The sequence below is a fragment of the Aquarana catesbeiana genome, linkage group LG11 (genome assembly GCF_042186555.1).
Source record: "Aquarana catesbeiana isolate 2022-GZ linkage group LG11, ASM4218655v1, whole genome shotgun sequence".
Classification (NCBI taxonomy): Eukaryota; Metazoa; Chordata; class Amphibia; order Anura; family Ranidae; genus Aquarana; species Aquarana catesbeiana.
In genome coordinates, this window is record NC_133334.1 from 186,338,682 (window position 1) to 186,366,557 (window position 27,876).

Sequence of the window (27,876 nt, forward strand, 5' to 3'; positions counted from 1 at the left end):
TGGTGAAATCACCTCCTACAGCGCTGGAGTCACGGCTTTATGTATCGTGGGAGCAAAGCCTGTTGCTGTCAAGATAAATAAATATATGCCAAAGCATGGGGGCATCCGTCCCAAAAGTTAGGAACAAATCGCTCCTCCACCCCTGCTGCCCCCATGCTTCGGCATATATGCTCTTTTTTTTTAACTGTGGTGGTAAAATCACCTCCTACAGCACTGGAGTCACAGCTTTATGTATCGTGGGAGCAAACTCTGTTGCTGTCAAGATAAATAAATCTGCGCTGCAACTGAATGGCGTACCTGCTAAGCAAATGATGGTCAACAATAAAACAAAGTAACATTACAGTATAACAGTAAGACATACCATACCTGCAAAGCAAATACAAAAAAAATAGTAAGAAATAAAACATTTTTTAATGCAACCTGTGCCTAAAATATATATATATGCCGAAGCATGGGGACATCCACCCCAAAAGTTAGGAGCAAATCGCTCCTCCAGTCCTGCTTCCCCCATGCTTCGGCATATATGCTCTTTTTTTTTAACTGTGGTGGTGAAATCACCTCCTACAGCACTGGAGTCACGGCTTTATGTATCGTGGGAGCAAACGCTGTTGCTGTCAAGATAAATAAATCCGCGCTGCAGCTGAATGGATTACCTGCTAAGCAAATGATGGTTAACAATAAAACAGAGGGGCGTGGTCTGGTGGCGTTCCAAGATGGACGTGTTAAACTGGAGCTCCCATCCACGAGGTCCAGCTACTTCAGCTTTTCAGACCACTGAACAGCCTTATAATGGTGAGAACATCCCGCAGTGTCTCAGCAACAAGATCCTGATCTCCTCGGGGTCAAGAAACGCAGCAGGCAGGCAAGGATGCAGGCATCGCAAGCAGCCTCCTCACGTGAGTCCTGCTCCCCGAGTGACAGCCCCCACTGCTCCGGAGCTCGGCCGGAACGATCGCAGAGCAGAGACATTCCCCTGCTTTGAATCTAGATGACCTCTGCAGTGTCACGGCTGACATCAAAAATACACTTATGGCAGCCATCACTGACATGAGGTCTGACATTCAAGCTATGTCACTCAGAGTGGAAGAGGTGGAAATAACCCAAGCGCGCCATGACTCATCTCTATGTCAGGTGCAGCAGATAACAGAATCACACGGCGTCCATCTTAGAGAAATTAATCGCCACATGGAAGACCTCGACAATCGCGAAAGGTGCAACAACCTCCGGGTAAGAGGAGTCCCAGAATCGATCAATTCCAACCAGCTCTCCCAAACGGTCACTACCATCTTTTTTTTTTTTTCATCAACAAAAAAGTTTTATTATTTGTCCATAGTGCATACATGTCATAACATACTGTTCAGGGTACAAACATGTCATGAAGGTATGTAAATAACAATTAAAAGCTTAATCTACAGTTATGTTCACATGTTCTGTTTGGGTACAAGGTAAAGAATTGTTCCATAGTGTGGCCATGCGTTTCGTTCATAGTTCCTATAGGATTAGCAATCTATAACTTAATATCTATCTATTGTGCGATGTTCAGGTTGTACTATGAGCAGGTATCCGATTCTTGTAACCATCTATCCCAGATTTTGTTTTATTTCGTGGGGCACCCTCTATTAGTGTACATGAATTTTTTGTATGGTAAGGAATTATTTATTTCCACCTTCCAGTCCGAAAGCCTTGGGGGTAAGGGTCTCATCCATTTTCTGGCTATCGTTTTCTGTGCTAGAAATAGCGTCTCATGCATAAACGTCTTAGTGTATTTGTCAATAGAGTCAAATAGTATCCCGATAAGGCATGTTTTGGGGTCTAGTGTTCCTGGAGAGCCCATATTGTCATGTAGGAATGTCACCACTTGTGTCCATAGACCTTGTATTTTGGGGCACGACCACAGTAAGTGAATGAATGTGCCTGTCTCTTTCCCACACATCTGACACATAGTGGACTGGGAGCTCCTATATCTAGCCACTCTAAGTGGGGTGAGGTATGCTTGATGGAGTATGTAGATTTGGGTCAATCTATCAGGGAGTTTGGGTGAGACTACCTTGCAAGATTCTATGGCCTCCTCCCATTCCTCGTCCTCTATAGATCCTATCGCTCTTTTCCAGTGGGGCTTGAGCTCATATGCCAGTTTAGTGGCCATTGGGGTGATAAGTATGTTGTAGAATGGCGATGTTAGTTTTTTGGGGTCCGTGTTTTTAACTATCGCCATGATAACATTTGGAGTGGGTTGGGGAGGGGATATTGGAAATTGCGTTTGAACCGCATGTTTGACTTGTAAAAATCTGAACATCATGTAATTGGGGAGTGTGAATTCTTCTTTAAGCATATTAAAGGATTTGAGAGTTCCATTTGTGGTAAGTTGATGCAAGTAAAGGATGCCGCGAGTGGTCCAAAGGTCTTCATCTGGCAGGTGCAATAGTTCGGACATGTTTTTATTATGCTTTCAAAAGCCACGCCTCCTCCTCGTCTGTGATAGGCTGAACACTCCATTTCCCAGCAGTCAGTGTACAGCCTATCACGAACATTCTCTCATCCTTGTCCGTGGTATGAGAATGAGAGAATGTCCGTGATAGGCTGACCGCTGACTGCTGAGTGTTACAGATGAGGAGGCGGCGTGGCTTTTGAACAGTGGAATGGCCGCCGGCTGGTATTATCACACGCTGATCGGAGGATGGAGATCGCCACAGGGAGGATGGAGATCACCACAGGGAGGATGGAGATCGCCACATGGAGGTTGCACAGGACACAGGTAGGCTGCACAGGGACACAGGACACATGCACATGTACAGGACACATGTACAGGACACAGGAACACAGGACACATGCACATGTACAGGACACAGGGACACAGGACACATGCACATGTACAGGACACCGGGACACATGACACATGTAGACTGCACAGGACACATGCACAGGACACAGGGAGGCATGTAGCTGCAGATGGGCATCGTTGACCCTCTTTTTCCACTTACAGTAGCTGCTGAATTTCACACCCTCATCTTATACTCGGGTCAATAGGTTTTTCACAGTTTTTTGTGGTAAATTAGGGGCCTCGACTTATACACGGGTCGACTTATACTCGAGTATATACGGTAAGTTTACAGCCCTAGTTCATAGAAGAAAACTGTTTCTATTTGCCACACAAAGGGTGGGTAACAAGCCAGAAACAGCTACAGGGAAATACAATGTATTACTGACATATAATCACACACATAGGTTGGATTTGATGGACTTGTGTCTTTTTTCAACCTCACCTACAGCTGTAATGCAGTTTGAAATATATTGATCTATAGTATTAGGCTGTATCTGTGTACAGTCGGCCTAGGGACAAAAGATGGATTCGAATGTCCCTGCCCACTATCCTAAAATGAGGAATAGTGTTTAAATGACAATTAATGAAAAACTTACAGTCTGATATACAGGTTGAGGAAGCTTTTCCTTTCTGCACCATTCTAGGAGGACCATTTTTGGAGTGATTTGGGGCAAGTAGTCTTTTCTATGAAAGAAAAATAAAGCAATCATAAGACATACAAAATAGGACCCAGACGCATTCACTTCTTGATCTTTCAGTGCAATGTCATATGTATGCTAAAGAATTTTTATACATAACAGAAAAAATACTTTAGGCATGCTATATATTTCAAGAAAATGGTTTTTATACTTCAAAACCTAACTAACTCTAAGCCACATTCTAAGCCTATAATCTGTCTAGTGCTGTAAAGCAAAAATCGTTCTTACCTGATTCGCAGCTGTTCCGGTCTGGTCTCCAGCGGTGGCTGCGGTGTTCAGGAGAAAACCAACGACGGCTGTGAAATGCCTGGGAAGTAACATCACCCATAGACTTACCATGGGGCTTCCGCTGTCGGCTGCCTCTCCTGCACCCTCCCACACACTGAAGCTGCTGCTGACAGCTGATGCTGGGATCGGACCAGAGGGGCTGCAGAACAAGTATAGATATTTTTACTTTACAAGGCTAGATAGATTAGTCTTAGAATGTGGCTGAGACTAGGTTTAGTGTTAGTAAGGTTTTAACTTTACTTCTGCTTTAAATATAGGCTAGTGATGGAGACTAACACTAAGGGGTCTATGTATAAAAATGATTTACTGTGCGAATGTCTCAATCATTCACACAGCTACCATACATTTTTATTTCAGTTTGCCTAATATGTTTCCCAGAATCTTCAGCATCAATAATGCATTATTTTTCCTGAGACATTTGAGAAAAAAATGGATGGATTAGGTCATTTCAAATGGGGCTAATTTGTTTCCTGAACCATCACATCATGCATGACGCCACTGTAGCCTGTAAGCACTATGTGGACTCACTATATGATAAGGTCACAGAAATATCAATTGGCACCATGTCAGACATGCATACAATTTGCGATGCACTGGGCAAAAATAAAACACCAAGATGAGCCAGAAATCGTATGTAAACACACAAGCACAAACAATTCACTAGGCTGTGTCTTTGGTTCACTCCCAGGCCCCCTGAGGTGCAAGACTCCTGACAGGCGCAAGGCATACTCAAGTCCACCTGACCAAAAGGCCTGGTAGACCCTGCTTCTCATGATCAGCCAAAGCCCACCAACGAGTACTAGGTGGGGAGCTTTCCTGAAAAGAGACCCTTCCAAGGCCAGGGAGGAAGGAACCTAATGGCCACACAACCTCCCTCTATACTTCAGGGTAGGCTTGAAGACCAAAAACCTACCATCTGCAAGTAAAAGCAAAAAACACCTATATAAAGTGACAAAACGTGAATAAATAAAAGAATAAAAAAAGCGCCAATGTGACAAAAAAAGCTTAGTTTCGTGGCCTGGTGCAGTTTCACACAATGTGGTCCCAAACCCATAGTGCTACTCAGGCACCCCTGAGACACCACTCCCTGGGTAAGCTTGACACTGCAGGCCTTCTGTCAAGCAAGGTAGCCCAGTTCAAATCAGGGGGCGCTGACCTCCTCAAAATCCTCTGCACCAGGAAAATACTCCCCACACCCACCTTACCTTATGGCCATTTTAGTTTCTTTCTCACAGAAAAAAATCTCATCATTCCAGCAGGGATAATATACAGCCAATTATCCCAGATAGAAGGCTAGAATGATCTCAGAGAACCCCTACTGGGCACTGATAAGCATGCATAGAGAAAACCTGATTTTTTTGTTACACAAGGCCACAGGTTTTCACTGTGTAACATTACAACCTTGGGCACTGTGCAGGCCAGCCACTAGCATCCTAACAATCGCTGACATCACTGGTAAATAAAGAGGACATTGGGCACCTGCACAGCATCCTTGTTTGACCCCCTGCCCCTCTCTGTCAGCACTGGGGTCACACTAGCTACATAGAGGAGAGAAAGGGGGAAGAAATGCTGGAATGCTAGTCAATAACAATGTTTAAATATGTAAAAATAAATCACCTTCAATTTGGGTGTTTTACGTGTGTGTGCTGCTGCAATATGTCAAACTATTAGTTTAGTTTTTTACATTTTAGAAGTGAGTGCCTCGAGTTGACTGAAAAATGTTGAGAAACGTTGAGTTACACAACTATGAGCATGTATATGAAAATGAGCACGGACTGGCCCTAGGTTCCTGACACATATCAGAATTTGCTGATGGGAATAGTATCATTAGTAGTAACCAATATGGGTTTATGAAAGACTACTTGCCAGACGAACCTTTTAGCATTCTATGAGGTGGTTAGCTGTAATTAGGATAGAGATGTAGATGTAGTGTATCTGGATTCCGCTAAGGCTTTTGATATAGTACTCCATAAATTATTAATTTACAAATGAAGGTCTTTTGGCATTGACAAGATCGTATGTACCTGGATAGAAAACTGGTTGCAGAAGCATATCAAGAGGGTGGTGATTACCAATCTCAAGTCCAGACACTTTCACCCCCTTCCAGTCCAGGCTATTTTTCAGCACTGTCACACTTTCAATTATAATTAATCACCACTGTTTCTTTTTTTGCTATATAATCAAAAAAAAAAACACATTTAAAAAAAAAAAACAAATATTTTCTTAAGTTTCTGTTAGAAAATTTTGCAAATAATCTTTTTTCATAAATTTAGGCCCAAAGGTATTCTGCTGAATTTCTTTGGTAAAAAATAACCCAAATCAGTGTATATTATTTTTATTTTTTTTAAATAATCTTTATTTTGGTTTTCAAAAAAGAACATATAGTAAGCAAAAAACGCTCAGAAGAGCAAAGGACCAAAAGTCACAAGCATTCAAGATTAGCATCAGAAAACTCTTTGGTTCACACAGATGCAAACATCACATGACTCCACCTTTTTATTCCCCAGTAACATTAGGGGTTGTGCTTATAAACTATCATACCAAACCAGGTCAGTACACCCATAAACGATACCGTAAACAGAATGTGACATGGGACAGAAATAAGGGGGGGGGGTATGAGAAATGGGGGAAAGGCTAAAAAGGGGAGGGGGAGGGAAGGGGAGTGGGAAGGCCATACACCAAATGAATGACAAAAAACGAACGATAAATAAAACGAAAAACAGAAAACAGTCAGCATTATATCCAGAATCAGAATTATTGGTATCACAGATAGTCTGGGGGTCCGCAGCATGCCAGTCCCAGCCTCAGTAGTATTATACTAAAGTATTGCAGTTTGGGTCTCTGGCAACAAAGACAGAGGCAAATAAGGTCCAGAGGTAGTAAACTATGGCACCTGCTTGGCACTAGAGGTATAATGTATCCAGGTGGCCCAAACACTATAAAACTTTTCATATCTGTCCTTACACGTAGCCAACCAATCCTCCCCCACCATAATACTATTAACCAGACGGATCCAGTTAGGTCATCCAGGAATATGGGCTGACTTCCAATGCATGGGGATCAGGCACCTGGCAGCATTTAGGAGGTGGGGCAGAACCGATTTACTGTAATTACTAAAAGGGATGGATGCCACGTGATGCAAAAACTCCAATGGGGAGTCATTCATATCGATATCCACTATAACCTTTATCTGGGCTCTGATATCTTGCCAAAGGGGCCTAAGCCTCGGGCACTCCCACCATATATGTAAGTAACTGCCCCGAAGCCCGCAGTGCCTCCAACGGACATTCAAGGTTGCTGGATAAATTCTAGCCAAGGTGGCAGGGCACTGAGTGAGTAGCTTAAAGCCATTTTCCTGCATCTTTTTTTCACAGAACTCTTGTGGATAAGGATATATAAGTGATCCAATTGAGTCTCCGTGCAGGTCTCTCTACCACTCCCACACATAAAGCGTCTTGTTTTGAGATTCAGCAAACTGCAACATCTCATAGGGCACCAAGATTGAGTGGGGTACAGGGTCTACAGACATGCATAATTTCTCAAATGGAGTCAGGGAGGATGAGGGTCTGATGGCCTGAGGTAGACTATGAACAAAATAATATAACTGTCTATATCACCAACTCATCCATCGTAAATCGGCCGAACTGGGAACAAAGCCAGCCCAATGAAACTAGGCCCTGCTCATGTATGAACCTTCCACACCGTATCTCTCCATCCCCTGTCCACATACGGAAGTAGGAGAGGTGAGGTGTCCCCCCTCCCCAGACGGAGGATCCGCCCATTCCTGATAAATTTTAAAAACTGACTGTTGAAGGCCGATAAAAAAGATCTGGGTAGAGATATGGGCACCATCTGAAGGTAAATAAACTCTTGGCAGCACATTCATTTTCAGTATACTGACTCTGCCCATCCAGGAAAAAGTGGTACGGTCCCACCTCAGTAGGTCAGCTTTAATTGTGGATAGCAAAGGGGCATAGCTGCTAGTGTATAATTGTGAAAATATGGCTGGGAGGAAAATGCCTAAGTATTTTAGGGAGGAATGGCACCATGTAAAAGAAAAAGAGGCTTGCAGTTGGGTATGCAAATCAGAAGGAATAGCAAGGGGGAGAATCTCCAACTTACTATAATTGATTTTAAAGTTTGAAAGTGAATAGAATCTCTGTAGCTCAGCCATGATATTAGGAAGGGAGATAAGTGGGTCAGCTACATAAAACAAGACATCGTCTGCATACGCTGACAGCTTATGTTCTGTCGTCCCCACTCGAAACCCCCTAATGTCAGGAATTAACCGTATCATGTTTAGCAGCGGTTCAAGGGTGAGGGCAAAAATCAGCGGGGACAGGGGACACCCCTGCCTCATCCCATTCCGTATAGGGAAGGTGCCAGAGAGAGTTCCATTCTCCTTGATCCAGGCCTTCGGAAAGCTATATAAGGATCCTATCCACCTAAGCAAGTTATGGCCAAGGCCTAGTCTAGCCAGCATGGCCTGGACATATGCCCAGTCCACCCTGTCAAATGCCTTCTCGGCATCAGTAGACAGTAGAAGGCAGGGTGGACTGCTCTGCTGTGAATTTACCCAATGAATCGCTCGTTGGAGTTGTCCCTAGCCTCCCTTCCCGCTATGAAGCCTATTTGGTCTGAGTGGATTACCGTTGATAGAATGGGCTTCAGTTGATTCGCTAAGATCTTTGCCAGAATCTTGATATCAGTATTCAACAGCGAGATCGGTCTATAGCTACCCGGGGTAGTAGGGTATTTCCCTTCCTTCGGAAGACTGTGATATGGGCCAACAGGGTTTCTTTTGGGACAGTAGTTCCTGATGCTAGGGCATTAAAGCATGTACACATATGCTTAAAAAGAAGGGGTGAAAATTTTCGATAATAGGCATTAGTGAACCTGTCAGAGAGATAGGCTTATCCAGCTGTTTACTAATTTGCATTGTTAGTTGAGGGGCTGCGCCTTGGCGAGATATTGTGAGAGAAACTTCACTTTCTGTGCTGGTGTTTGACCTGCAAGTGTATCAGGAAGCTAGTAAAGTTGGGCATAGTAGTCCCTGAAAGCCTGCGCAATTTTAGAGGATAACAGTCAGAGATTCCGAAGTAGTTTGAAGTTTATGGACGTGACCCAATGTGCGCTGACGCCAAAGGGCTCTGGCTAGTAGTCTCCCGCTTTTTTTTTCCAAACGCATAAAATTTATGAGAGACATGCCACAATATATACTGTATACGGGTCTCTAAGAGGCTAGGAAGTTACTCCCTATCAGCCAGAAGTTCCGCATGCAGAATCGGGGTCATGTAGCGTTTATGGTTAGGCACTGAGGCTCCAAGTTTAACTAGAAGGGACTGTAATTCCCCGTTGTGCACCTTCTTGAGCCTGGAACCCTGGGAGATGAGCTCCCCCGAACCACAGCTTTGTGTCCCTCCCATACTGACGCTATGCCTGTCTCTCCCATCAGGTTCTCCGTGAAATACAGAGAAATGGTATCATAGACCCGCTTCTGCGCCACAGTATCATCCAGCAGGTTTTAATTTAATCGCCAAGTCCACTGTCTTATATCTGGAGATGAGGGGGTGAGGGAAACAGAGACAGGTGCATGATCAGAAATGGTAAGTGATCTGAGTGCTCCGGAGTGCGACTCCAAAAAATATTTGTCAACCAACAAAAGATCTATTCATGTATAAACATGGTGTGTAGCAAAGTAGTAGCTAAAATCCTTAGCGGTGGGGTGGAGCACTCTCCAGCAGTCAATCAGATGATGGGCATTCAAGGATTTGCGGAAATGTTTGTGAAAAATGCAAAGCAGTGCATTGAATGGCCAGAGAAAGTATCTATCTGCGGGTTGGGGAAAACATTGAAATCACCCCCTATCAGTAATTGTCCTTCATGGAACATGGAAAGAGATTCCAGGACCCTATCCAAGAATGCAAGCTGCTGGGTATTCGGTGCATATACAGCTATGAGGGTAAGCTTGCGCTCAAACAGGGTACCCTTTAAAAGGACAAATCTGCCCTCCTGGTCTGCATAATGATCTAAGGGGACAAAAGGGCAATGTTTATGTATCGCAATCGCCATGTCGCCAGATTTTGGCCAGGGTGAATTGCTAAGATACCACTGATTATATAGATGTGTGGCGAGGCGGGGGACCGACTCAGTATGAAAATGTGTTCCTGCAAGAGGAGAATGTGTGCTCCCAGTCTTTTTGTCTCAAGCCACAACTTATTGCGCTTAGATGGGGAGCTCAGACCACAAACATTATGCAACACAATCTTCAAGGAAGCCATAGTAGACTGACGTGAAGGGGACTACCAGGAACCCAAGGATGACGGAGAGAGACCTGTGGCAGACTGACCCAGAAAACAGAGTGCTGAGGAGACAAAAAGCACAGATAAGAACCAAAAAAAAAAAACGCATCAGAAAAACATAACATACAGAGAACAAAATGCCTGGAGGGTCAGCAAAAAACACTGATAAGGACGGTGCAAAGGTGAGGACGACTCATGCACCGCAAGGGAACATAACTCACAAGAGTTCACCTGTTGGCGGTGAGTCGGGAGGCACCAGGCGAGAACCCAGCCAAGGGTCTCGCCCCAGCGAAAGGGCACATCCAAGATTTGGATGTGCATGCTGTTTGTCTGCAGCAGCAAAAGCAACCCTAAAAGGGAAGGAAAGAAAAAGTCAACAAAATCAAAATAGGAATAAAGGAAAAACCACAAAGCGCTGTGATGGTTATTTAAGATAAAAACCAAAAACTCCAAAAATCAAATAAAATATATTCAGTGAGGCTGCTATCAATAAAGAGTGCTCAAAATCTCTACAAATAATAAATAAATATAAACAGATTGAAGCGCTTCACTGCGTGATCAGTGGATTTAAAATAAATATAAATATGTGTGAATCCCACAAAAATACCCAGCTAGTGTGCGATGAAAATGCAGCAAAAAAAAAAAAAATTTAATCAAATGTGTTAATAAATACCTATGTCAAAGTAGAATTGTGTTACAAATATATATAAATATAGTGAAGTGCAAAACCAGGATGATTTGCCATCAAACCATAAATAAAATAAATATTAATTATTACCAAGTGATAAAGATAAAATAGACACACTGATGATACAATATAAATATGTAAAAAGGCAGGACAACCAATCCAAATGAAGGATAAATAATGTCCCAGTATTAGAGGTTCTTAAATTGCTTAATTGGAGTACTCGCTTGCTAATCCTGAACGATGGTGTCTTTCAACTCCAGCCTCATAAGATGTGGTTTTCGGCACCGAATATCATATGTAAAGCAAATAAAGAAAACTTCATTGCGCAATGCTCTGAAAACTTAGTACACCAGCAAACATGCTATGAGATCCACTCACGTGCGGCCCGTATTGGAAAAGACATATGCAGATGTGATTAGCAGTCAGCCGCCGAGGACGAGAGCAGGATCGCTGCAGTACACAGCCAAACTGACAGACTGCACAGTGCGTCCTAGGCTCCTTCCACGCGTTGCATCACCGTCACGTGACTTTTTCAAGGATACACTCGAGACATCATGGTCTCAGTTTTAAGGCACAATGGCATAGCGGTTACCGTGGCTACAATGTGATTCACTCGAGTCATCATCCTGCTTGCTGCATGTCATCATCTGTTTATTTTGAGTCTACTTTTATTATGTATACAATTAAAAGATATTTTAATAATAGCAAATTACACATATTAATAAATAAAAAACCGCTACACAAACATATACATGGATTAAACCTACACACTGGGTATTTACAAACATTGTTATGCACCCTCCAGTGGTATAAAACTAGTATTGCACCATTACACTTTACTTACTAGCGGTCATAAATGGCCATCTCCAGCAAGAAGCCAGGTTCTTATACATATCAAGGGGCAACTAAATTCCACAAAAATTCCCATTATAATTAATTCATATATAGCGCCCCCTATGGATAAACATATATTAGGGTCAAATCTGTTTCTAGCGTGCTTAATACATAGTCTAAACAAAAATATATATATGCATGGAGTAAACCTAAAAAATATATTTCAATAAAAAATAAAATATAATATAAAAAATAAACTTGAAATATAAAAATATTCTAAAATTAGCTTTAAAATATATATGAAGATTTCTTTAAAAATTAATTATGTATAGAAGAAGAGAAAGAAGGACGGACTGAACCAACTACCACCCAAGCCATCTTTATATACAGTTAAAAATTGTATACTGAGAGAATCTTTATCGATAACTTTAAAACTATTAAAAATCTGATATAAAACAATTACGATCGAATTCAATATTCAAGCCATTTGGTTCAAGAGTACGCATCTAAAATATCCATTTTGACTCATTCTTACTGAGTTCCCTAATCTTATTGGAACCCCTCCAATGTGGTTTATATTTTTGGATTGCCCAGAACTTTAAGTCCCTGGGATCTCTATTATGGTGCATGGCAAAATGTTTCGACACACTATGCTTAGGGTAGGCTTTTTTAATATTTTGGATGTGTTCTCTTATTCGCTTCCACATAGGTCTTTTGGTTCTACCAATATATTGGAGAGAGCAAGAACATTGTAGAACATATACCACGCCTTCCGTTCTACACGATACAAAGTCCCTAATTTCAAATTCTTTTCCAGTACTTGTTGATGTAAATTTATGACGCTTGTAACCATTTTGGTCAGTATTTCTGCAGGCATAACACCTCTTACAGGGGAAGAACCCTTTTCCCTGGAAGAAGGATAGGTCAGTTATTCTTTTAGGGGGGTCCGGTACATTTTTAGCTATTATGTCCCTTAATGTTGGGACTCGCCTATATGTGAATCTAGGTTTCTCTGGGAGAATGTTACCCAGAGTTGTATCTGTTTTCAAAAGAGACCAATGTTTTTTAATAATTCTCTCCACTCTTTTATGTTGGACACTAAAATCCATAATTAGAGGTATGTCGTTTGTAGTATCATTTTCCTTGATCTTATCTTGGATCAACAACTCTCTTGGGGTTTGGTTTACTTCTGTAATTTTATTTTTGATGAATTGTTTACTATATCCTTTGTCTTCAAACCTCTTCCCCATCCATTGGGCTTGTTTGAGATACTCATTATTATCCGAACAGTTTCTTCGTAGACGTATAAACTGGCCTTTTGGGATGTTAATTAGCCACAGCTCATAGTTGCAGCTATCCACTGGTATATAGCTGTTCCTCTCAACCAGTTTGAAGAACGTTTTGGTACTAACAGTATTTTCCATTAGCTCTATTTCTAGATCTAAGAACTGGGCTTTTTTCTCACTGATTTGGTATTCGAGTTTAATATTCTTTTGATTCAAATTCAGCTGTTGGAAAAATGACACTAAGCTTGATTCATCCCCTCTCCAAATAATGATACAGTCATCAATGAATCTTTTATACAGTACCAACTCATCTGGGGTGTTTGAAAAAATTGCTTCCTCCTCCCATTTGGCCATGAATACATTGGCTACACTCGGAGCATATTTAGCTCCCATTCCAACACCTGTTAGTTGCCTAAAATAATTTTCTCTATACCAGAAGTAGTTATGTTGTATTCCAAATGCCAGGCTCTCTTAGAATGAATCTTTTTTGTTTGGAAATAAGGTGGCTGTATTGATCCATGGCCCACTTTGATGCTTCTATTGCATCACTGTGCTCAATTATTGTATACAGCGAAGCTACGTCAGCAGTTGCTATAATGTATTTCTCATTAGGTTCCAAAGTAAGGGTCTCCAATATTTGTAACAAATGTTTTGTGTCTCGTAGATATTCTTTGGTACGGGGTACTAAGGGTTGCAAGAATTTATCTACATATTCCCCCAGCCTAGCATTAATCGATTGAATCCCGTTTATGATGGGTCTTCCTGGTGGTTGCTCCGCATTCTTGTGAATTTTAGGGACCGTATAAATTATAGGGACTCTGCAAGTGTCAGGTACTAGGTACCTGGATTCTTTTTTAGTTAAAATATTTTTATTTATTCCTTTCTGAATCAAATAAGATAGTTCCCGTTTATATTCTCTGGTGGGGTTACTTTTGAGTTTAATGTACGTATTGATATCGCTTAATTGTCCCAATAGTTCCTGATGTTAATATTCTTTTGACAATATTACAATAGCGCCCCCTTTGTCTGCTGGTCTTATTATAATGTCCTTGTTTTGTTCCAGCTGTTTAATGCCTTGTTGGATGTATTAAAGATAGCATGGTCAAAGTAGAATTGTGTTACAAATATATATAAATATAGTGAAGTGTAAAACCAGGATGATTTGCCATCAAACCATAAATAAAATAAATATTAATTATTACCAAGTGATAAAGATAAAATAGACACACTGATGATACAATATAAATATGTAAAAAGGCAGGACAACCAATTCAAATGAAGGATAATACCAACCCAATACGAGTAGGAATTGGGCTAGAGATCATGAACAATATAGGCATGACGAAAGAAGAAGTCCAATACATACTACCAATAGATATGAGCCATTAAGAAATTATAATGAAGACGAACAATCAAGATCTTTTTTAGAATTGCGCAGGAACAAAGATCCCCCTCCCAAACAAGAACAACACAACAGAGAAAGAAGCCCAAACCCCACAAAAGGGGATGCAGAGCCGGATGGAAATTCAAAAAGAAAAAGAGAACACTAGGAGAAGGTATCTATAACCTCAGTGGAAAAGATCTTACACAAGCTGAATTAATTACATTGGACAAAGGCCTTAAGTATGCACCAACGAGGAATCTGGATAAATTCCAAATGTATATTGATATACAAAAATATACAAGAAAATTGAATATCAAGAAATACATGCTATCTAAGCCTCCATCTGCAAACAATAATGAGATGGAGCCCGCAGGAGGAATTAAGCATAGCAACCTGAGGAGCAAGTCATTATTCAATCCACCCTCAACAAATAATGAACATATTGAGGTGTTCAATAAAATGGTGATAAAAGACCTGGAACAATTGAAATTTAGAAGAATCTCAGAACCCCAACACATCCAACAAGGCATTAAACAGCTGGAACAAAACAAGGACATTATAGTAAGCCCAGCAGACAAAGGGGGCGCTATTGTAATATTGTCAAAAGAATATTACCATCAGGAACTATTAGGACAATTAAGCGATATCAATACGTACATTAAACTCAAAAGTAACCCCACCAGAGAATATAAACGGGAACTATCTTATTTGATTCAGAAAGGAATAAATAAAAATATTTTAACTAAAAAAGAATCCAAGTACCTAGTACCTGACACTTGCAGAGTCCCTATAATTTATACGGTCCCTAAAATTCACAAGAATGCGGAGCAACCACCAGGAAGACCCATCATAAACGGGATTCAATCGATTAATGCTAGGCTGGGGGAATATGTAGATAAATTCTTGCAACCCTTAGTACCCCGTACCAAAGCATATCTACGAGACACAAAACATTTGTTACAAATATTGGAGACCTTATTAAATCCTTATTAAATTCTTGCAACCCTTAGTACCCCGTACCAAAGCATATCTACGAGACACAAAACATTTGTTACAAATATTGGAGACCCTTACTTTGGAACCTAATGAGAAATACATTATAGCAACTGCTGACGTAGCTTCGCTGTATACAATAATTGAGCACAGTGATGCAATAGAAGCATCAAAGTGGGCCATGGATCAATACAGCCACCTTATTTCCAAACAAAAAAGATTCATTCTAAGAAGCCTGGCGTTTGGAATACAACATAACTACTTCTGGTATAGATAGAGAAAATTATTTTAGGCAACTAACAGATATTGGAATGGGAGCTAAATATGCTCCGAGTGTAGCCAATGTATTCATGGCCAAATGGGAGGAGGAAGCAATTTTTTCAAACACCCCAGATGAGCTGGTACTGTATAAAAGATTCATTGATGACTGTATCATTATTTGGAGAGGGGATGAATCAAGCTTAGTGTCATTTTTCCAACAGCTGAATTTGAATCAAAAGAATATTAAACTTGAATACTAAATCAGTGAGAAAAAAGCCCAGTTCTTAGATCTAGAAATAGAGCTAATGGAAAATACTGTTAGTACCAAAACGTTCTTCAAACTGGTTGAGAGGAACAGCTATATACCAGTGGATAGCTGCCACTATGAGCCGTGGCTAATTAACATCCCAAAAGGCCAGTTTATACGTCTACGAAGAAACTGTTCGGATAATAATGAGTATCTCAAACAAGCTCAATGGATGGGGAAGAGGTTTGAAGACAAAGGATATAGTAAACAATTCATCAAAAATAAAATTACAGAAGTAAACCAAACCCCAAGAGAGTTGTTGATCCAAGATAAGATCAAGGAAAATGATACTACAAACGACATACCTCTAATTATGGATTTTAGTGTCCAACATAAAAAAGTGGAGAGAATTAATAAAAAACATTGGTCTCTTTTGAAAACAGATACAACTCTGGGTAACATTCTCCCAGAGAAACCTAGATTCACATATAGGCGAGTCCCAACATTAAGGGACATAATAGCTAAAAATGTACTGGACCCCCCTAAAAGAATAACTGACCTATCCTTCTTCCAGGGAAAAGGGTTCTTCCCCTGTAAGAGGTGTTATGCCTGCAGAAATACTGACCAAAATGGTTACAAGTGTCATAAATTTACATCAACAAGTACTGGAAAAGAATTTGAAACCAGGGACTTTGTATCGTGTAGAACGGAAGGCGTGGTATATGTTCTACAATGTTCTTGCTCTCTCCAATATATTGGTAGAACCAAAAGACCTATGTGGAAGCGAATAAGAGAACACATCCAAAATATTAAAAAAGCCTACCCTAAGCATAGTGTGTCGAAACATTTTGCCATGCACCATAATAGAGATCCCAGGGACTTAAAGTTCTGGGCAATCCAAAAATATAAACCACATTGGAGGGGTTCCAATAAGATTAAGGAACTCAGTAAGAATGAGTCAAAATGGATATTTCAGATGCGTACTCTTGAACCAAATGGCTTGAATATTGAATTCGATCTTAATTGTTTTATATCAGATTTTTAATAGTTTTAAAGTTATCGATAAAGATTCTCTCAGTATATAATTTTTAACTGTATATAAAGATGACTTGGGTGGTAGTTGGTTCAGTCCGTCCTTTTTTCTCTTCTTCTATACATAATTAATTTTTAAAGAAATCTTCATATATATTTTAAAGATAATTTTAGAATATTTTTATATTTCAAGTTTATTTTTTATATTTTATTGAAATATATTTTTTAGGTTTACTCCATGCATATATATATTTATGTTTAGACTATGCATTAAGCACGCTAGAAACAGATTCGACCCTAATATATGTTTATCCATAGGGGGCGCTATATATGAATTAATTATAATGGGAATTTTTGTGGAATTTAGTTGCCCCTTGATATGTATAGGAACCTGGCTTCTTGCTGGAGATGGCCATTTATGACCTCTAGTAAGCAAAGTGTAATGGTGCAATACTAGTTTTATACCACTGGAGGGTGCATAACAATGTTTGTAAATACCCAGTGTGTAGGTTTAATCTACGTATATGTTTGTGCAGCGGTTTTTTTATTAATATGTGTAATTTGCTATCATTAAAATATCTTTTAATTGTATACATAATAAAAGTAGACTCAAAATAAACAGATGATGACATGCAGCAAGCAGGATGATGACTCGAGTGAATCACATTGTAGCTATGGTAACCGCTATGCCATTGTGCTTTAAAACTGAGACTGTGATGTCTCGAGTGTATCCTTGAGAAAGTCACGTGACGGTGACGCAACGCGTGAGAGGAGCCTAAGACGCACTGTGCAGTCTGTCAGTTTGGCTGTGTACTGCAGCGATCCTGCTCTCGTCCTCAGCGGCTGACTGCTAATCACATCTGCATATGTCTTTTCCAATTCAGGGCGCACGTGAGTGGATCTCATAGCATGTTTGCTGGTGTACTAAGTTTTCAGAGCATTGCGCAATGAAGTTTTCTTTATTTGCTTTACATATGATATTCGGTGCCGAAAACCACATCTTTTGAGGCTGGAGTTGAAAGACACCATCGTTCAGGATTAGCAAGCGAGTACTCCAATTAAGCAATTTAAGAACCTCTAATACTGGGACTATATTTATCCTTCATTTGAATTGGTTGTCCTGCCTTTTTACATATTTATATTGTATCATCAGTGTGTCTATTTTATCTTTATCACTTGGTAATAATTAATATTTATTTTATTTATGGTTTGATGGCAAATCATCCTGGTTTTACACTTCACTATATTTATATATATTTGTAACACAATTCTACTTTGACATAGGTATTTAATTAACACATTTGGTTACATATTTTTTTTTTGCTGCATTTTTTTGCTGCATTTTCATCGCACACTAGCTGGGTATTTTTGTGTGGGATTCACACATATTTATATTTATTTTAAATCCACTGATCACGCAGTGAAGCGCTTCAATCTGTTTATATTTATCAACAAACTCAAAAACAGTCACCCAGGAGTTTGCCAAGGAAGAGAGCATCTGCCCGGCAGAATGAGCGGAGCCATTGAGAGGTTTGTTTCGGCGCCTACGGCACACCGGTTGCCATGGCTGCGAGCGAGCTGGAACAGGAATCTCTGAAGAAGTGCGTCAATCCGGAATGTCCACAGAAGGCAAGCCAAGGTGGGAGAGAAATTGGGGCAGATCAGTTTTATTCCGTAAAGTGACCTGGTGACCATCTTTAGTGACAGAGAGGCTGAAGGGAAATCCCCAATGATAAGTCAGATGGGCCTCCTGCAAGACTTTCAGTAAGGGTTTGAGGGCTCTGCACTGCATCAGTGTGCGTCTGGAAAGGTCTGGAAATAGGGACAACTCAGCTCCATCGAAGTCCACATGGCAGACCCCCCTGTACATGGTACATTATACGTTCCTTCAGCGAATATTTATGTATCTTACAAATGTCTCTGGGTTTGTCTGGGCCATCCAAGGGAGGTCTTAGTGCCCTATGGGCAAGGTCGATTTCAATGTGATCTAACGCCTCCCAGCCCAGGATCTGTTTAAACAGTCCTTGAAGAGTAGGGACTATGTCCCTAGGTGCCGTAGCCTCCGGCAGGCCCCTGATGTAGATATTAACCCTGCAGTTGCGATTTTCCACATCATCCAGTTGATCAAGCAGAGTCAATTCTTTGGTCTTGTACTTTGCAATGGGTCTGCAGAGCTTGCAGAGGTAGGTAGGGGTGATGTCTTCTACTGATGCCTCTACTCTACCCCCCAAAGTGGGCTGTGTCTGCTTGCAGGGCTTCAATGTCCTGTATGAGAGCCTTCTCCATCCGAACCACAAAACCCTCCAAATCTGCCCTAGTGGGGAGGGATACGATGTGGGACCGCAAGTCTTTGTCCCTCAGGGCCTCTCCTATGTCCAGACTCTTGGCTGAATTGCGGGGGAGCCTCCAGGAGTAGAGGGAAGTGGTGAGGTGGAGGACGGCCTTGATGAAGGGAATATGGAGGCCCCGTGTGCAGCCGAGCCGCTGCCTCTCATGGCCTCACCCAGATCCACACTGCCAGTGGAGTGGAGGAGGTGAGGTGGAAGGCAGCCGCGGTGAGAGGATCAGAGCATCGTGGCCACCGTCGGTGAAATATGCCTCCAGGGAGTTGGAACAGAGTCCGCTGAGGCTGCGGAGATTGTCTTTGCTTTGGTGGCATCTCTCCTGGCGGGGTTTGTCCTATGCTTAGCTGCTGTAAACAGGAGGGGGTTGGAAGGAGCTCAGCTCAGGCATGTCCACTCACTCTCATGTCGCAGCCACGCCCCCCCAGTGTATAATATTTAGTCTGTGTGAAAGTTATAGAGTCTACAAACTATGGTGTATTTGAAAACTGATTAGTCCTGATGTCATTCTTGAGGCTCTAAAATGCCAGGGCAATACAAAAACTCCTCAAATGACCCCCCTTTTCGGAAAGTAGACAATCCAAGGTATGTCGGCAAGAGGCATGGTAAGGTTTTTTTAAAGTTCAAAATTTTGTCACAATTTTTTGGAAAATGAAAAACATTTTTTTTCAAAGTGTTTATTTTAACAAGTTATTTCAAACACAAAACATAGCCATGCTTATAGTTACACCCCAAAACACATTCTGCTGACTTTTTCACAACCTATCTGCATAGAGGGGCCAGAAATCAAAGGAGAATCTTCAGGCTTTCTAAGAATATAAATTACACATCTAACTTCCTGACTACCTATCAAATTTTCAGAGGCCCTGGGGCACCAGGACAGTAGACACTCTAATGCCCCATACACACGGTCGGATTTTCCGACTGAAAATGTTCGATGGGAGCTTGTTGTCGTAAATTCCGACCATGCGTAAGCTCCATCGGACATTTTCCATCGGAATTTCCGACACACAAAATTTGAGATCTGGATCTCAAATTTTCCGACAACAAAATCCGTTCTCGTAAATTCCGATCGTGTGTACACAATTCCGACGCACAAAGTTCCACGCATGCTCAGAATTAAGTACGAGACGGAAGCGCTCAGTTTGGTAAAACTAGCGTTCGTAATGGAGATAGCACATTCGTCACGCTGGAATTTTTAAAATCTTTTAATGCAGCGCATTCTCTTCTTCTTTAGAATGCTAGAATAATGAAATTGTTTTGCTGCTGATATTCACACAGAGTTCTGAAAAAATAATTTCTTTATTATTTCTCGTGATCTCCTGAATATTTTATTTTTTGGTGTCCACCAGATTTCCATAATAATGTATTTATTTTTTGTTTATAGTGTTTATTTTTTTTTTATCAAGATCTCCATTTTTTTTTTTCTAGTGCTCTCCATAATATTGTTTTTCGTTTTGTGTATTAAGTTGCCACAACACCATTATTATCTTGTATTTTTTTAACCTCAAAGAAGTTGTTTGGTGTTGGTGTCCCTTGTTAATTTGACCTTGTATTTTGGAAATGCACCTGCCTACTCACAAACAAACTATCCTTTTTGAAGTAAAACACATAGGCAAGTATTTGTGAATACAAAATAGACATTTATTATGGGTCATAATAAAATAAAGAGGAAAACAACGCTGGAGAAACTTGTAATATTGGCGAAGCCTTTGTACCCCAGGGCACACATCCACTATTTTACACCTAAAATTGGTAGCCTGAGGAGTCCATATAATAGTGAGCACAATCCGGTCCCGGACTACAAGAGATCAGGAACAGCAGCAGATGACATATATGTCCCAAGGCTGTGGTCATAAAACAGCCTGCGTCTTTTGTCAGACCAGACTGAACCCAGGCCATCACTTTCTTGTCTTACTTCCACTCTTCCTTCCAGGCTGTGGCTGTGGTGTTGGAGGTGTGGCATGAGGTGGAGGAGGAGGATGGTACAACTCACACAGGTGTGTTTTGGTTGTGAGTTGGCCCCTCAACCCCTTATTTAGGGTCGTATACATAATTTCCTCACACAAGAGGTCCTCCTCCATCTCCTGCATTTTGCTGGCAGTCATGCAGCCGAAGGCCTCTTGAGGAGTGGGGGTTGCTCTGAGGGCCGCCTTAGCCTCCCGAATCAGCCCAAGCGCTGCCTCCTGCACATTACTCCCCTTTTCTGGGCCTTTTGGTTGGAAGGCGGAGGGGAGGGACCTGGGATTCTGTCAGGCTACTACTGGGCCCAGCCACCTCCTGGCTGCCACTTTCCCCCGCCACCTCCTGGCTGCCACATTCCACGCCCTCCTCCTGGCTGAGGCTTTCCTGTGTTTGAAAAAAGAAAGTTTTAGTTTTTTGTTCATCAATCACACACAATTTTCAGCTCATGACTGTTGCATACTGAATGTTAACAAATAAAAAAGACTATAATTCTGACCCCAGCATTTTTCCTTCTTGTCCCAAACATTTTTGGCCACTACTGTCTATTGATATGTAAAACACTTTATTAAATCAGCAATTAGTGATCAATAATAACTTCATTAATTTTACGACCAGAAATATGTTGAACAATGCTATACCTGACTCAAGCCGGGCTCCTCCACTTCTTCTTCCTGGCTGGAAGGCCCAGGTTGGATGTCGGAAGCCTCAGCTGTGGTGGATTTTCCTTTAGTAAATAACTCCCACAGTGCTTTATAATTTGCCACAATCATGCCATTTTCTTGACTTCCAAAAATTCATTCATGGTGCTGAAAATGATGAATCTTTTTTATCATGAATGCATTACATACATTAACAATAAAAACAAGGTGTGTATGTAGCAGACCCACAACATAATAGTTTGCTGAAGAAAAGATTGTCACCTCATGTATCAAATAAATTACGTTTGCACTATTGAAGAAGATGGCCAAAAAGAAAAGCCCATTGGAGAACCTAGGAGACAGCTAAAAGAAACACAAGCATTAAATCAAAGGAAATATTATTTCAGTTTAGCTAAAAAAAATATTTTTAAAATGTTTCTTAAACATTGTCAGGCATATCAATGGCCCCCCTACCCACAAAGTACTCTAGATACTTTTCGCGAACTTCGCGGGCACTTTGGGGGGGCAAGCCAGGACGGCCAGCTTCAAGAGCCGTCAGATGTGTTGGATCCGGTAATAAGCCGGCCTCAGTCCCAACTGAGGCCACATAGTTTGATGCATTTTTTCTTTAAAAAGTTATGTAATATGCAGCATGCAAGAACGATGTGATTGATTTTATATTCCGCCATGTTTATTGCACTGAGGAATAGGCGGAACCGGCTGGCCATTATCCCGAAAGTGTTCTCCACGACTCTACTGGCTCTGGCCAGCCGGTAGTTAAAAACCCTCTGGTCCGGGGGCATGGCCTGGACATGGCTGGATGAAGACGCATTCCTTGTGAGCTCCTAGCTTCCCCCTGCCAATCTCGACAAAATCTACCATACACAGCCTCAACTAACGGCATGCTAGCAGCAAAACAATAAAGGACACGATCGTTGGCACAGGGACATCGACCCCACACTTCTCAGGGTGAGATTCACTGATTCTTTGGGAACATGACCCTCCTCTCCCCAGGCGCCATAGCTACCTCGTGGCACCAGCACACTAGATCCAACAACCTTGCCTGGCTCGTCTCCCAATCCAGATTTCCTCTCAGGAACCCCTGCACTCCTCCGCCCAGTAATGTCGGAGGTGGCGGCCTCTCCTAGCAGATGTGAATCGGCTCACATGGATGGAGAAATCAGGCGTTGCCTACAAAGCAGGACATTGAAACCTTAATACAGCGTGGAGAGGAGGCCCACCGCATGGACATTCAGGCTGTGAGAAAGGAGATTAGCTCTTTGTCTGACAGGGTGGATGCCGGAGAGTTGTCTATCTCCTCTCTGGAAGACAGAATGGGAACCCTGGAACAGTCTAACGTAGCACAGGCAGAGGCAGCAGCCACGTTACAACTTAATTTAGAAGATTTGGAAGACAGGAGCCGCAGGAACAATCTGCAGCTCAAAGGACTAACGGAATCAACAGGCTCTGAAAACCTTTCAGCCACAGTGACTGCCATCTTCCAGTGAGCCCTGGTTTCTCCACAGTCCACCATCGAGCTGGACAGGGTCCATAGGGCCCTGGGGCCAAGATCAACGAACCCGAACAGACCCAGGGATGTGGTGTGCCGCATCCATAAATACTCCCTGAAGGGACAGATAGTCCGTAAATCATGGGAGCATGGAGAGGTAGACTTCGACGGTGCATCCATCAAGATCCTCCCGGACCTCTCCCGGGCTACCCTACAATGTCGTGCCCGCCTGCGCCCGCTATTAGATCTGGCAAGAGACCAGGGTTTTACGTACAGATGGGGATATCCGCTTTCTGTCACCTTCAGAAAGGAGTCAGCTTTCTTCATCCTTCGTACACCATCCGACCTGCCAGATCAGTTCACGTTCCTGGGGGGCGGCACCCATCTAAGTTCCCAACTGGCTGCAACTCCTGCCAAGCCCCACAGTGGACATACTGAGCAGTCCCCGCCATAGGTAGCCTACTGCAAGATTCATACTTTCTCCTCGACTTTCACCACGAGAGAACTAGAGTGGTTCTCAAAGTTACTTTTGTGCATTTCCTAGCACGGTCAGCAACATCCCCTAGGTTCTCCAACAAGCCTAACATGGCATCCTAAGAGGCGGGTTCTTTGTGCCCCAATGTTTTTCAGGCTCCATGAAATATTAGGAGCAGTTCACTTCCCGCTGTTTCAACTTCTAGATTAGGTCTTAGTGCCTCAATGTTTATTGTATTATGTACATAAATGTGCTAACTCTTTCTTTGCAGGTTATGCTGTCCCCTTTGAACCCTGCTACTGAGCTGGAGAGCTTGGTCCCCCGCCTACCGCTATATTTCTGACCCCGGTGTATTGGGTAGCTTAATACAGATCACTAGGGGTGACCATTTAGGCCTGTCTGTCTGTTGAGATGGGGGCATACTTATGCCGGGCCCCGTACTGCTAACTAAATTTTAAGCGGGTAACAAATTCCTAAGACGAAGGACAGCTCCCTTCTAATATACCTCTCTCCCAGTATATACCTTCCCCCTATCCCCCCCTTTTCCTACCACCCTCTTACCCCCAGTGTCCCTCCCCTTCCCCCTCCACACTTCCTGCTGTCCCACCCTTCCCCCCCCCCCACAGGAGATAGGGGATGCTCATCCTCAAATAGGCCTCGGGGACAGATTGACCGGTCCCCCCCTCTAGAGGTTAATCCTGGTATGGTGGGGAGCAAAAGACAGAAAAGTTGAGAGTTCCAGTCTCTGGGTCGCTCTCAAGTCCTGTTAAGAACATTGCATGGTTAGTCTAATGCTCATTCTGTTGTAATGGTATGTTCTCACACAATGTTATATCTTCTAGCTAAAGTCCACTCTTTCTAGCTAGAATTTTGTTATATCTTCTATGTTATGCTTATTTGGTTACATAAATGTGTTTATTACTGACAGTTATTTGTTCAAGGTTACTATATATTGTTATTCATAAAAGTCGAGGTGGGTAGGGATAGCCGGAGCCCCTTCACTGGCTGTGTCTAACCAAACCCCCACATAGGCCAAAGCTCAATCTCTGGGAAATTTTTCTGGTGAGCGTTCTAGCAAATTTTCTTCCTCGCTAGAATCCTCTCCTGTTTCTAGCTCTATCCTTCTTTCTTTTTCTCCTCACTCTCTTTCACCGTTCATCCTTAACCCCAGTCCACATATCAAAGGTATTTGAACTAAATTTCCCCCCGTTACTTGTAAAGGTCCAGATGCTTCTCAGTAAATGGAACTCCGGTTTACATTCGTGGTTCGGCCGCTGCAATATTCTTAAAATGAGTATATTCCTAAATTTCTATATCTCCTACAGGCTTTACCCGTCCACATCCCATCCAATTATTTCCAACAAATACAAAAGGTATTTTTTAAATTTATATGGGCCCACAAACACCCCCGATTGAAGAGATCCCAGCTTACATTGCCAAAGTAATATGGGAGATTGGCAGTACCAGATGTACACAAGTATTATCAGGCAGTTCACCTCAGTAGACAGGTTGATTGGTGTAGGCATGAGTCCCTCAAGCTGTGGATTCAGATCAAAGCCCTATCCCTTTGAATAGAGCAGCATGGTGTTATGATTGCTTACCTAATAAGGTAAAGTCACACCCGCTACTCGGCCAGACTGCAAAGGTGTGCTCCCCTGTTTAAAAAAGGGTCCCTCTCATCCGAGACTTTGCCACTCTTCCCGACTTTGGGGAGCCCATGTTTTTCGGATGAACCCTTTAAACACCTACTATTTTCAGGTCATACACAGGCCTTACACTTCCTAACAGGGAAAATGGCCCTCGTTGCAAGACCTCATGGACCCATTGGGGTCATTTCGCCTGAAGTTTTGGAACGCTTTCCAACTCTCCCACTTCCTTAGGGCTCTCCCCCCTCCAGGCAACTTCGATCAACCCCTCACAACCTTAGAGGAAATATGTTCAACTGAAGGGGCATTACCACATAAGCTCTCAAGCATGCATAATCTTCTGATCACTCCCTCAGACTCCCACTCCGTAAGATGCATTGCTGAGTGGGAATGAGATTTGAACCGCACATTTAGTCCACAACAAAAACAACGCATCCTCCTTTTTACATATAAATCGTCCATCTGCACAAAAATGCAGGAAACCAATTTTAAAATTTTAACCAGGTGGTATAGAACACCAGCAAGGTTAAGCAAAATTTTCCCCACAACTTCAGACAGATGCTGGATATGCCAGGAGGAACGGGGTACTCTACTACACGTCTTTTGGACATAGCACAATTTTGGTCAGAGGTCAAAAATATTGCCCAGAAATTCTCAGATCGGCAAATGCCAGATGACGCTGCCTTCTTCCTCCTCCATGTTTCGGCTTCTCCGGTGAAGTCCTACAAAAAATCAATTATTCATCACCTTCTTGACGCGGCCAAATCATGTATTCCTCTGACGTCGAAAACCCCACAATCTCCGACTATTGAGATGTGGTTCAGGAAAGTAGAACAAATCAATAAATTTGAGGACCTAATCCTAACAGCACGGCACCAACAAGAACGATATTCCAAGACGTGGTTACTTTGGAGCATGTTTGTCTATTCTGAGGAGGGTTGCACTCTATTTAGAAGCACGTCCCCAGATTAAAATAACAGTAGTATGACACTAAGGTTCTGGAGATCTGAACCCCCCCTTTTTTTTCCATTCCCCCCTTCCCCTTCATCCCAACTGCCATCTCTCCTTCTATCTACTCTACTCTCTGCTCTTTTTAAATTTTAACCCCGTCTCTCTTCTTCCTATGGAGCGCTGTGATTTCACAGTTGCAATTCTTTATTGTTGTTAAATAAAAATGAGAGGGGAGGGTCACATGGGATTACTGTACTGAACAATGTAACTCCTGTCAGAGCTGGACAAATTGTTGTCTTACCAACTTGTTTCTTTTTTCTTTATTGACTGACTCTTGTTTGTTTTGTACACATTGATTTGATGTTTATTCCATGTCAAGGGCCTATTGACCTCTCCCTTTGATTAAATAAAAGATTTGTAAAAAAAAAAACCCCTCTGGTCCGGGGTAAGGGTCCTTATCAGGAAAGGCCGCATCAGGTGATCACCCAGCCCAAATGCTTCATCAGCGACAAACACGAATGGGAGTCCTTCCACGTTCTCTTCAGCCACCATTCTGGAACCGTCTGTAAAACTCAGTCTGGGTGATGACTCCACCACCCGACATCCAGCTATTCTTCCCCACGTCCACATAGAGAAACTCATATGTCACCGACACCACCGCCAACATCACAATACTATTAAACCCCTTATAGTTGTAATAGTATGACCCTCAGTTGGGGGGTGGGACTATGTGGACGTGTTTCCCATAAATTGCCCCTCCACAGTTGGGAAAGTCCCACCGCCGGGCAAATTGGAAGCCACAGTCTGCCATTCCTGTTTCGTTGAAGGAAACTGTGGAGTCAAACAAGAAAAAAGAAAATAGTAATTTTGCACATAACATTGCAAGCAGATTAGACACAAACATTCTTGGCCAACATCAGTATTAACATTTATTTTAAGGAGTATTTAAAGGCAAAAGTATAAGGTCCACTTATCAGATTCCTCACCCCCTCTGATGGCCCATTGTAAGAGTTTTATGGGGGGAGAGGGGAAATGTTTTGGACAGTAACCCTCTCCACTTCATTGAGAGCTGAATGCATAAATAATATGTGTTACTTTGGCCAGCCCCTCCTTACTTACACTATTGGCAGACCACTGGACAGGTAAGAAGTGTCATAATAAAATAAAAATAATACACACTGTCCAAATTGAAGCACTTTTTGACATTCTGCAATTACCTATGAAGATAATAGGAGAACAAAACTTTAAACAGTACCATTTGAAAGTATTCTGTCAGGCCCTTTCGAAGTCATCCATAAATATGACCACAAAAGAGGTAGGTATAGTGTGTATGGGTTTGGCAAAGTCAGCATATAGAGGATTGGTATCGGTTGACTTAGCGGTTGCGGGGAAGGAGGGTTCCAAATTATTTTGGGACCCCAAAAAAAAGCCTCTGGCATTCTGCATGAATTTAAGCACACAAATAACATTCAAACAATTTTAGGGGGTGTTTAGGGTAAAGCAGTACTATGGAGC

At 42.1% G+C, this 27,876-nt stretch overlaps 1 protein-coding gene across 14 annotated transcripts in view; it reads right to left on the bottom strand.

Moving 5' to 3' along the window:
* The window catches only part of DUS2 (dihydrouridine synthase 2), a 1,383,726-nt gene that overhangs the window by 118,269 nt on the left and 1,237,581 nt on the right, over positions 1-27,876 (bottom strand). For all 14 annotated transcript variants that reach the window (XM_073605117.1, XM_073605118.1, XM_073605124.1 and 11 more), the window contains one exon: positions 3,418-3,505. In XM_073605117.1, coding sequence (XP_073461218.1) covers positions 3,418-3,505 — 88 coding nt within the window. The remainder of the gene's footprint in view (positions 1-3,417; positions 3,506-27,876) is intronic.